The sequence below is a fragment of the Neopelma chrysocephalum genome, unplaced genomic scaffold, assembly GCF_003984885.1.
Source record: "Neopelma chrysocephalum unplaced genomic scaffold, ASM398488v2 Primary Assembly neopelma1_139, whole genome shotgun sequence".
Classification (NCBI taxonomy): Eukaryota; Metazoa; Chordata; class Aves; order Passeriformes; family Pipridae; genus Neopelma; species Neopelma chrysocephalum.
The window spans coordinates 1,269,761-1,282,047 of NW_020897801.1; the positions used below are offsets into that span (position 1 = coordinate 1,269,761).

General features: G+C 38.0%; 1 protein-coding gene across 6 annotated transcripts in view; it reads right to left on the reverse strand.

The window, feature by feature from the left end:
• Nucleotides 1-787: 787 nt before the first annotated feature.
• Nucleotides 788-12,287, reverse strand: part of LMO3 (LIM domain only 3) — a 58,385-nt gene continuing 46,885 nt past the window's right edge. For all 6 annotated transcript variants that reach the window (XM_027699694.1, XM_027699698.1, XM_027699696.1 and 3 more), the window contains 2 exons: nt 10,614-10,739; nt 788-1,468 (listed from right to left, as the gene is read on the reverse strand). In XM_027699694.1, coding sequence (XP_027555495.1) covers nt 1,363-1,468; nt 10,614-10,739 — 232 coding nt within the window. In that variant the 3' untranslated portion in view covers nt 788-1,362. The remainder of the gene's footprint in view (nt 1,469-10,613; nt 10,740-12,287) is intronic.

Consider the following 12,287-nt stretch of genomic DNA (forward strand, 5'->3'; position numbering starts at 1 on the left):
CAGGATGTTGACATGGACAGCAAAGTACCTATGCAGTCGAGAGTGGTAGCTCTCCCGTTCTGTATTGGTATTGCAAAGTTTTGTCCCATCCACATCAGCATTTAAATTACCTTCAGCTTTCACTGAGATGGGTAATTAGTAACCAGTCACTCTCCTAGTGTCAGCTCAGGGTCATTTCTTTAATGTAAATACACCCTCAGAGGGGGCTGTTTACAGTGCCTTCTACTTTCACTTTTTTCCAGGGTTTGTTGAGCACACAGCCCCAGAAAACTTTAGGGTTAAGCCCTGATTAAAAAAAAAAAAAGAAAACAAGAGAAAAAGGAAATAGAGAGAGGGAGAGAGAGACCTGTCAAATTTTAAGAATTTTTAAAAATGTATATAAACAGAAGTCTTCTCCCTTTCCTTTCCCCTGCCCCCAAACTAAATGATTTCAGAAAATAACATATATATATATATATTTATATATATATAAAAAATAAGATACCCAGAGGCACTGGTTTGCATTAGGGCTTAATTTCCAGCTAAATTAAAAATCAAATCCAGGCATTTGAAATGCCTACAGGGTGCAAAAGCAGCACCCAAAATCATTAACTTTTGCACTTTTTATAATATATCCCAAACCAGTCAGATTTGCTTTTCAAAATTTTGTAGTAAAATAAAAGTGCTCTTTGAGGAAAATCTATGCAATTAAACAGCAGATGCTTAACCCCTGAAAAATAGAGGCTTATAACAGAAGTGCTGATAGACCCTTAACCATAGCATCATTAGCAGCAGGTGCTGCTAGTTATTAGTTTTCTAAATAGTTTTAATGTAAACAGTATTCTTAAGCTCTAAGTGTAGCATAATGGTTGGGATTTGCTCTTTAATGCTTTTTACTAGAAAGATACAGCTCATTTAAAATAGCTGGTAGATACAGAAAGCATAAATATACAGTAAGTTTAGACACTGATTGTACTAAATGCAACAATACAAAGAAGCAAACAGGAACACAAATGGTAACACAATAAAACTGTATTACATTTGTGCTTCAAATATTACAATACATTATGTACAATAGTCCAAAATAAACATCTCATGCCAAGTGACACAAAAAGAAACAAAAAAGCCCAAACAAACAAAAAACCCCAAGAGCAAGCAAAAAGAATCCAGCTGTATGTACAGTACCTTTTTAATTAACATTCAACTCTGAACTGGAGCAATTTTCACTACATACAGATGCAGTCCACCTTTTATGTCACGCAACCATTCAGTCTCCCTATATCTATGCTATTCAGTAGGTTCCTGTGTCATTTCTTATATACATGTTGAGCAAAAAAGATAAAAGAACATAGTGCTTTTTATTCTTAGTGGTGTGGCATCCAATCAGCGAACCTGGGGCGCATAACCTTCTTTCATTAAACCCTCCTCATAGTCTGTCTGGCAGAGAATCATGTTGTTCTTCAGGAAAAATTTGTCTCCAACACAAAATCTGAAATTACAATAATAAAGAGAAAAAAGAGATATAGTCTGAGGATAAACGGTGTGATATGATCTTACGTGTAAGGGTAGTACAGCAAGTGTTCATGGTCTCGTTGCACCGCCCGGCTCACACCACTGCTGTCTGTACAGCACACACGGACGCGTGCACCTGTGTGAAAGCCCAGCAGAGGAGTTGCTCTGTATGTACAGCACACACGGATGTGTGCATGTGTGTGAAAGCCCAGCAGAGGAGTTGCTCTGTCTGTACAGCACACACGGATGTGTGCATGTGTGTGAAAGCCCAGCAGAGGAGTTGCTCTGGTACCAGAATGAATCCTGCGCTTTCAGCAAAACCTAGTGCATTCGAGCACTTTTGCTTCCCCGGCCAAAGACTTCATTCAAAGCCCACTGAAGACTGTGGGAGTCTTGGATCAGGTCAATGGCACACAGATAAAACACGATAAATATCCCAGGCTACTGAGTTCAGTGAAAAGTAAATGTCCCGCTTTCGTACAAATCAGAAGAAAAGCAAAGAAAACAAAGTGATCATATGCAGCAGAAAGCTTGCCTGAGACACGTTATATTTGCCCTGTGCAGGCGTGCCAGTTTCTCCTTACATCCCAGTCGGATATTTCGCTAGATTTGATTTAAAGTGGTGGTTCTGAGAACCATTCCTAGCACACACACAAATTTACATATATTGTGGTGCAAACCAGAAGCACGCAGGCATGCAGAGAAACCTTTTTCTTTTTTTCCTTTAGGAGCTGATTATAAATTTAGTTACACAGCTAACTGCTCTCTCTCTTGTGGTATCAGCGTACCTACCTTGTTATACTATTACGTGCATCGGAATGATCTGATTGCTACAAAACACTTCTGAGAGGTTTCATTTGATTTTCTCTGATGACTAGGAAAGTCACATAATGTTAATGCTCCTGGCTGGCTGGCTTCAAACTTCAAGTAAAGTAGGATTTCCCAGCTAAGCAGTATACTCGAATTTAAGAAGGCTCTTCCCTGACATGCCCTCAACCCTTCCCCTTGACAAAGCCAGTCTTCTTGAAGATACTTAGGAAATAAGTGAATAGGGCCAACACAGAGAAAACGTTTCCCTAGTGACTGCCTTGGCAGGGTTACATGCCTTTGTTTATAGTGAACTCTCCAGCTATAAAATATATTGGGAGGCACTGCTCGCATTATTCCAATTAAAATGAAAGAAAGTAACCTAAATGAACCCCTTAACACTGATGTGAATAAATGAAACCAGCCTCTACCAGCTAATTATGGATCTCACTACATAAAGTATTGTTTAATGTGTAATGGATTATAATGTCCTTTTTTGTATAATTTCCAAATGGTGACATCTTGGACACAATTAGGGTCAGATATAAATGCTTGTGTTGTTTACGGTAGATTTAACAGCAGAATAGCTGTGGGAATAGCTGTATATGTATTTAATTGTAACAATTTAACCTTCAAACAATGGTGCCTACTGTAGTTGACCCAGTAAAACTCCGTAGATGACACAGGTTGACCCATCTGACCTCTGATAGTGGTCTGTCTTTATCAGATAGTCAATCTCTAATGATGTTCAAGCAGAAATCTTGGTGAATTATCACAGATTAAATTGTGTCTGGAAAGCAGTCCTTTAATGTTTTGTGAAGTTGGAGGTTTAAATGAGTAGCAGTTGGACTGATTTACATTTGTGAAGATTGGAATGCTAGACAAACACTGAACCCATTTATTTTCCAACTGGGTAGCTTTGGAAATTTATCCTTATGTTAGCTACATAGATAGAGGGAAAATAGTGTAATAAAAAAGTGGATTGAAAAGAATTAGCTCTGCTCTTAAAGGAAAATTGGTTTGTTTATTTGTGGACTTTTTTTTTTTTCTGTAGGATTACTGCCTGCTGATGATGATGATTGAAAATAAAGATTAGGGAACGATCTCGAAATCTTTAAGTTATTTATGGTCAAGACTCTTTTACAGAATTTAGAGATTCCTGTTATTCTTCTCACCCCAATCCTGGTATACCAGACTACTAACAACACAAATGATTTTGAGTAGCTATGTTGAAATGTAGAACTCATGCAGAAAAGTTGTTCTTTGGTGTTTTTTCTAGTTCCCACATTTTGTAATTTTGTCCATTTACAGCAATGCCAAAAAAAATCCTTTTGTGTATCTTACAAGATTAAGTAAAAGAGTCTTAACTAGAGCCAATATGTAAATTTATTTTTCCCAAAGAAGTAACATTAAACTAAAACAAAGAACCCCTAAACCCACTTCTTCTTAGTTTCTCTTAAATGAACATATGGATTAATATGGACTAAAAGCAGGGAGAGTTATTGTATTGTGACAAATCAGTCACTCTGTTACAGTTTGCCCACGGATTAATGATGGAGACTGAGCAGGAGCTGCCAGGCTGGCAGTGCCCACCACATCAGAGGGTTACTGCACAGCAAGGTGTCTCTCCTGCTGGGTCAGTCACCAGTGGGAGACAAAACCACCTCTACATCCAGCAGAAAACACTAACTCTGAACTGTGAACATTATTCAGCTATGTATTCCTTTGTGTTCCAGAGTAATAAAAAGCTTAGCAGGCTAATTTGTTTAAAATATTTAGTAAATGAAAAAGACGCTGCTTAAGTGCAATTCACTTGCTCGGCACTACTCACACGTGTGACTTCTTGCAATATTGCTTGCATCAAAATCCTGGCTGGAGGATTTCGTTTCTCAGCCCTCAGAGAAGTGACACAGTTGGAATTAAACTGCACCAGCTACGTGGGGGTGTCAGGATGCCTTTCCCAATAAAAACTGTCAATGCCTTTTGCTTGTGCAATGTTAATATGTCGAGCCAGAAATGCTCTACCTGTGTCTACATGGCATTTGACAGCTTTATGCATGAATGGCTTTAAACATACACAGTTCCACAAATCATTTACCTTCCCAGTGTACAGCTGTCTCATGGAGAGGCTGCCAGTGGCCTGTCTAGACACGCTTGGCTTTTGATAACCTGTGGGGTGGGGGTCTGTCTGCATGGTAAGACATCCTCTGGGTTCACCTGGATGATCCTTTGTGCCTGGGGGGAAACCTGTTACTTGCAATAATTGTGGTCCAAATTCTGCAACTGTTTTCATATGGTGCAAGTTCAGCTAGTGAAACATATTTGGCAAAGACTGACAGTGAGGCTCATGCCGGCCCCTGAGTAATAAATGTGTGAATTGTGCACTCATTAGGTGACAAAGAGGTAAGCACCAGGTGAAAAACCTATAATCGTGGCATGCTAGCTCCCAGGTACAATGAGACAAGGCAAGAAGGCAGATGAAGTATGACAAATTCTGTCCATTCACACTTTCAACCTTATTTGACTCTCAAAAACAGATTTAGCTTCCTCTGAAGTGAAAGAGCTAGATCTATAACTACTGCAGATTGGTTTTACACACTCTAAGATTTAAAGCCAGTTTAGCTTTAAATGGAAGGGTAAATTCGAGCCTAGCCTTCCACTAAGGTTGGGGGTTTTTTATGGAATTGGCATAGGATGTAAATCAGGGTACAATTTGGACATGTATATCAAATGGAGTCAAGGAGCATATGAAGATGCCACTGTGTTAGGAGTATATAATTAGGCAAGACTATTACTCTTCTAGCAGGCAGATGGTAGTCTTCAGCCTTCCCTAAAACCCTCACCCAATTTCTTTAATAGGCATGCGAGACAAACGGGAAAGAATATGCAATAGGCTGCATTAACATGCCAGATTGGACTTACCACCATAAATTGATAATAGTACTTTTGACACGACTGTGACATTAGTAGAATGACCATTATAATTAACCTACATCCTAGAACTCCTGTCGTATTTTACAATGGCAAAAGGAAGGCCATTTATATCACAAAATGACCTCTGTTATCACCTTGTTTGGAAGGGGAAGGTGCGCCTAGACTAATCACAAGAAGTATAAAACTCCCATTTTTAGAAATAGTTCTTTCATTGTTCAGAACAGATATTTAAGGAGATCTCACTGCTGTCTGTCATCTTTTCTGATGTACAAGATACATGTCAAGGTACTGAAGGCTTCTTAAGAAAGTGAGAGAAATATTGCTGTGAACAAAGATGGTTGTGTGTCTGCCTCCTCCGGTTAAGTCAGATCTTTGTTGTAGAAAGAAACAAAATCTGGAAGCATTTAATTGATTTCCTCAAAGATAAAGGAATCTCAGACTTACCACACCCACACCCTTCCCTTCTGCTTTTTGCAATCAGTGATATAACTTGTCCTCTGCTTTCCCCCTTTCCTCTTTTTTTTAAAAAGTTTCTTTGCGTTTCCATTATAACTCACACTAACATTACTCTATCGGCATCGCTAAGAGAACTAAGCCACCCTTTAGCATCACAGTTCATCAGTCCACACCTCTGGTTTACTAATTCTGGGGTTCTGTCAAAATGTCCATTTCAAAGTCTGGTAAATATGATCTGTGCCTGGGTCTGTACATTTTCACCAGTACGATGGAGTGTACATACACACAGAACCCAGTTCAACTCATAATGACAAATCTCAAAGTGGTGTGCTTTTCATTTACTACGTTTTAAACAGCAGGTATGGACAATGTACTAATTTTTATTATAAATTTAGAGACACTCAATGAAAATAAGCAGTATTCAGGCCTTCAGAATTTATAAAATGACCACTCATGAAAAAATCTAGTATTGGTGTTTGAAATAAGGATGTCCCTTGAATTGCATTCCCTCCCCCCCACTTGATAGAGAACAAAGGCAGCATTGTGTGGACATTTAACAGTTTATACTGGAGGTGTTTACAGCTACATCAGGACAGCGATTTGAATGAGTCTGTAACCATTTTCAGTCCAGTTCCCATTAAAAATAAAGGCTATTTCAGATAGAAGGGTAGAACAGTAGATTTAAACACCTCTCAGTGATAGCAGATGGGGGCTTTAAACCATACCCTGAGTTGACTTCAAACGGCAGAGAGAAAATATCTCAGAAATATGGAACAAGCTGCTAAAGATGCCGACAGAGAGTGAAAGGCAGGAGACATAAACTCTGGAAAGTGGGAAAGCCGAAGGCAGACTGACATCATTGCTGTAGTCAAAAGTGTCAAGCAAAGATACAGCTGAGCCCACTTGCAAGATTTTCCACTCCATTTTGCTAGTCACACACATGCAACCTGACAAAGTGTGAATGGCAGTGTCTGTTTACAAGTTTATTTTTCCAGTGGTTTCCTTTTCTTTTTTTCCCCTTTAAATTTTCTGCAGAAATTAAGTATATTGAAGCTACTGTCAATATGAGGTGAGTGGCTTCTGAGGAGAAGTTTAATATGTTTGCAGAGAAGAAAGGGGAACACTCACACCATTAAGATGACTGTCACTAAGCTCTGCGGGCATTTAGGTGATGGAAAAACTTCAAATTAGGAGTAAGCTGGACAGAGACATGAGAGATAAGAGGATGCTAAAACCTTTAGGCTATGAGCAGAGCTTAATATTCACAAAATTGCTACAGCTGTAAGCATCAGTATCAAGAAAAAAATGAGGGAAATATCTCAACAACTGGCTTGATGGAGTGATTAGATCTCAAGGCTGAATAGCTTTATGAAAGGGAAAATAGGAGACAGTGCCTATTTGACACCAGGGGACTAGGCTTGGTGGCTCAGGAGATCTCTTTCAGGCTGTCTCTGTCTACAGTCTGTCTTCTTGGAATACAGTATGTGAGACAATGCCTCTTTCTCCTCACTCTGCAAATGTCAGATTCAGGAGGCCAATAAGAGGGGACAGGCATGTTATGACTTAGTTCAGATCTGGAGTTCACGGCCCAAAAAAAAGTCCTCCGAAACCAAGGGGCTCTAACTACCATCCACGCTGAGACTTGCTCCAGATGGTGAGTTGTAGGTACTCGAAACTAAAAAAGCAAACAGTGAAGTTGTACATAAAAGCAGAAAAACCGCCAAGTCTTTCACAAAAGCACTCGGCAAAAACAGGCAGGCATCTCTCTCACTGGGCCAGGATCAACTATTTAAAGGGTAGGAATGTGAGGGTCATGCAATAGCAAGCCTGAAGAATGGGCTGCCCCAAGCATCAGTGTTAATAAAATTATTAGCTGGCTTGGATGGTAGAAGGGACTGGAAGGAGCAACCAGGCACAGAATGTCAGAAGAAATTCAGTGTTGGCAAAGACAAAGTAATGCAAACTGAAGAAACAATTTTGTATGCTCAAGAACATTGCATATGTTCTGTCAGGGAAAAACCTAAATGGTATTTAATAACTGAAAGGGAAATGTGGAACCAAACAAAGAGCATTATATACTCTGAAGAACTACTGTAGAGAATGACCCAAAGGATTTAAAATTGAATGGGAGAAGAGAATGTGAAATTGGGGAATACGGCTAAACATACAGGTCTTGCAATAGCTGGTGAGCCTTGCTACATCCATTGGTAGTTTTTGGATATTGCTGATGTGTTTATAAATAAAAATGTTCTCTTCAATAAATAAATTCTGGATTACTGAAATTAGCGGCTGAAGTGAAAGGAAAGAGCAAACCTAAAGACTCTCAATTACATTATTCTGCATATGAAGGCGCCGAAGTCTAACTTTCAATAAAGTTGAACTGTTATCTTATAAACTCATCCTTACTCAGAATCTGCTGTTTGATTTTGTTTAGCTTAACTAAAAGAAGAAAAAAGGATCCTAAGAAGGACAACAGAAATTATTAATGACATGGTGACTGACAAGATTATTCAGTTTAAAAGAAAAGAGAAAAAGGTTTCATAGTAAATGTAAAAAACTCCAAAATTGGTGATGTGTCAGGTGTCTACCATTTCAGGGTTTTATTGTTACACAAGTGATGAAAAACAAAAGATTTGAAGATATTAAAGGGAGAATGTAGTCAGTGGGATGCTTTGCCATAGGAACAACAGAAGAGCTATGTTGGAGCATCCATGAAATAGGATTTATTGTAAGAAAACAACAAAATTAATTCTTCAGAGTGCCCCTAGCTCCAAATTGTGAGGAAGAAAGGTACCCTATAGGCAGTCTGCTTTAATAGGCTTCATGATAGCTGTTGCAATATAATCAGGATTAGGGTCACTTTTGAGAATTTCTGAAATTCTTTGGAACTTCTAGAACCACGCCCTGTTTTCACTAGATGAACTACACTGTATTTCAGGTAAATTGATTCTTTTGTTTTAGTCTAAGATACCTTAAGACTATTTCAGGAACCCTTTGCCCAAACTACGTGGAAAGTAAAAATAAAATAAAAGACTAGATTGAAGGCTCAGGAATAATGAGGCTAAGCACTATTAAATGTCCCAGTAAAGCTCCATTTCAGGAGCACCTCACAGCACTTTTCCAGGGGGTCAGTGGCCCCAAAGCACAGTGTGATGTGTATTAGCTGCAGTGAAATTGTACATTAGTCCACAATTGTAATGGTAGAAGAGGAATATTAAAATAATTACAACAGCTGTGCTTTTTCTTTTTTTGGGGGGGGAGAGGGGGGAGAAAAAAGAAATTTCACTTCCTCAGATCCATGAGTGCTAACTATGATGAAAATCTTTTGCACTCTGGCTAACAAACATTGTCTGCTTTGCTTGACTGATGAAGATTAGCTGACTTCTTACATTAAAGAAGTTTGTCTTGTATGGGCTGAAGTGACAAGACAATAACTAAGTGCTAATTGTGCATAACCAACACTAAAGATATGCAGGCCCATTATGGCATGTAATAAATGAAGCGAACAACAGAAATATATTAGGGGCTTTAATAATGATACTAGAACTGTGGTTTGGAAAAAAACAGGGATGTGAAGGGTTTAAGAAACGAAACCTAGGAGAGTGTGTGTGTCTTTCTTAAATGGGTGCTATGGGAGCCTCTGTCTGCCTTGTTCAGAATAGAGTTTCTTAGTTCTGTAGCAAGACAAAATTGATATAGGACTTTAAATAGCATTAGAACCTATAATTACTTTGCATTATTATATAGTTTAAGCGGCGGTTATTACTTGCCTGGTATTTTAATTTCCCATGCAACATGATGAAAAAGGTCAATTTGGCTTTTTTTAAAGAGCATAATTGTAGTGTGCTACACTTATTAGCAGCTGTACATTTTATGGTTCTTTAGGGATGTTTGATTTTTAAATGACTACAGTGTTAAAAAATAATAAACTGTAGGACAAGGTGAGTTAAGAAAGCTTATTTAGAGCTGTGTCTAACTTTGTCATGTTAGAGGGTTATCTTCCTAATTTTTATTACCTCAGAAATGTACATCTTGTGTTTCTTCCCAGCTGAAACTGAAAAAAATATGAATGCCATAAAATGCTAAAAAAGATCATGTAATAAATGAAAAATAACTGACAATAATAGGAACATTAGGGAGAGGACGTAATTGGCTGTCTCAGCTCCTAGACCTGATAGAAGTCACTGGCAGAGCTGCCGGCAGCTCTCGTGGAGTCAGAAATGGAGCTTTCGGTGAAATGTCTGACAGGATTTGGCCACCATTCTGAGAGTAGTTGGTATAAATTTGGCTGCATTCACCTCTGAAAAAATCAGTTGTTACGATTTTACCATTATTTACATTTGTTCTCCAGCTGTGCCACATGGGCAAGGCTTCAGAACAAAGTATCAGGTTTGGATCCTCGAGATTTTTATAACCTAAAGTTAAGATAAGGAAATAAAAATAGGTCTATGAGAGGTCCAATGCTGCTACAGAGGAAATGGTGGGAACAACATCTTTTAAATTTAAATGATTACAGTTCTGGCAACAGGAAGAAACAATGTGTACTTTAAAAGAAATACATGTGATAAAAATGAAGAATTAAGTGAAATTAATGCAATAATGACAAATGGTACTGCTACACTCTTCTGCAGAAAAGGATCTCAAAGACCTTTATAAATATTAATTAATTAAACTTGACAGACAGCCTTTTGAAGGAGAGGAAGTAACATTATTCTTTTTTATTGATGCGGGATTTGAGGCACAAAAAGTTTTCTGGCCAAGGTCATGAAAAATGTTCTGTATCAGTCCCAGGAAAAGTATCCAGGTCTTACGCTCAGTCTTGGGTTTCCATTGCTGGTAGATGTTTCCTCTTCTCTGGAATGTATGACCACACCAGTGCTGAATTAGCACTTAGCTTATGGAACAGACCCAAGAAATTCTCTTACCTCTGATTACAAAGCTGACATGCAAAACAGTCCAGGTGATAAACATTGTCCTTTGCTCTCATCACCATCTCAAAAGCAGGTATGAGCTTACTGCAGGCAGCACAGTTTCCTGTAACGCCAAATAACCTGGAGATACAGAAAGAAATATATTCCTGAAGATGCTTAACTGAAAAGGAAACCTGTTCCACATTTTATTTTTTTGAATTTTTAAATTTTTTTTTCCCCTCAACCTGGTCTTCAATTGACTTCCCAGCACACCTCCTTTTGGAAAGGATGTCCAAATCTGCCCAATTTACAACACGAAGGCACAGTCTTGCCGAAGAGAGCTTTATGAAGTAGTGACAGACTAATATTGCACCTACTGTGATCGTTGTTTTTTTTTCTGCAGGTTATACTGACCTTTCTTGATAAAAGAAACATCTTGTTAAACTAAACAAAAGAAATAGTAAACACATTAGGGATGTTACATAACTGTGCAGACAGAGGTCAAGCTGTTTGCATAAGTGGGAAGAGTCTTCTACTGTGATTCTGCCATGCAGGACAGAGCCACATAACCTTGGCTTTTGGTGCTAGTTATTATTAAAATACACTTTAGCTAGAAAAGAAATAACACTTGAAAAAGCCAACATTCTTCGCATTTTTGACATCTAGTGCTAAAAGCTTTACCACTATTATTAAAAGAACATTTTATGAACAAGTCATTTAGATCGTCAGAAAGCATTAGTGGTTCATGCACCTTACAACCCTATACCATAGTTATTGCTATGATTATGTTATTCAGGTAGCACATTAAAGTAAATGAGGCTGTAAACTATATATAGTCACATCAGGAGTAGAAGTATAAAATACTGTAAGAACAATATGAAATGCTGGTTTTGCCAGACATCCATATAAATTATTTTTTTAAATTCCCCTTGTTAAAGATTTTTCAGTACTTTTCAAGTGGGTGTATTTAAAAAAAAAAGAAAAAAAAAACAAACCAAACCAAATCCCCAAAACAAAAAAAAAACAACACCAAAAAACCGAAGTCAACATACATATGCATCCTTTTCTGACACAGAAGGATTATAATGAACAAGAAAAAATATGTTAGCTCTACATGGCAGCAATCTTTGAAACTAAGTTTATTTAAACTACTTAATAGTTGTGATGGATTATTAAAAGTAATGCTCTGCTTGTGCATAGCAGTTAATGCAGTTTTTAACTATGAAGCACACTAGATGAAAACACCACATCTGCCAGCTTTCTTTTTTCCCTCAACATCAGGCTGACAGCAGAAAAATATAATGGCTCTCAAGGGAAACACCAAATTAAAAGCAGTTCTAAACTAATGAATTCAAAGGTGCTCTGTAGAAAATTCAGTTTGGTAACATAAAAATGAACGCAGGTTTTTTAATCACATCCCTCCATTTTATGGAATTTCATGGGTTACCAACAAGCCTACTTACTTCTAAATCCTTTTACCTTCTGCTTCTACTTAAGGTGTGCTGCCTACAAAATGCACGCCTGTTTAATTTAAAAGTTGTGAACCTTTTCCTCCTGTCTGAGACGCTGGTTACTGTGATCACTTGGAGAAATGCTGGGACAAAGCCATGCTCATCAGCTCCTCTTAGAATGACTCAAGTCAACTTCTGTTTCTGTTAAGTCTGATTACTAAAATAATAGGTTGTTTAA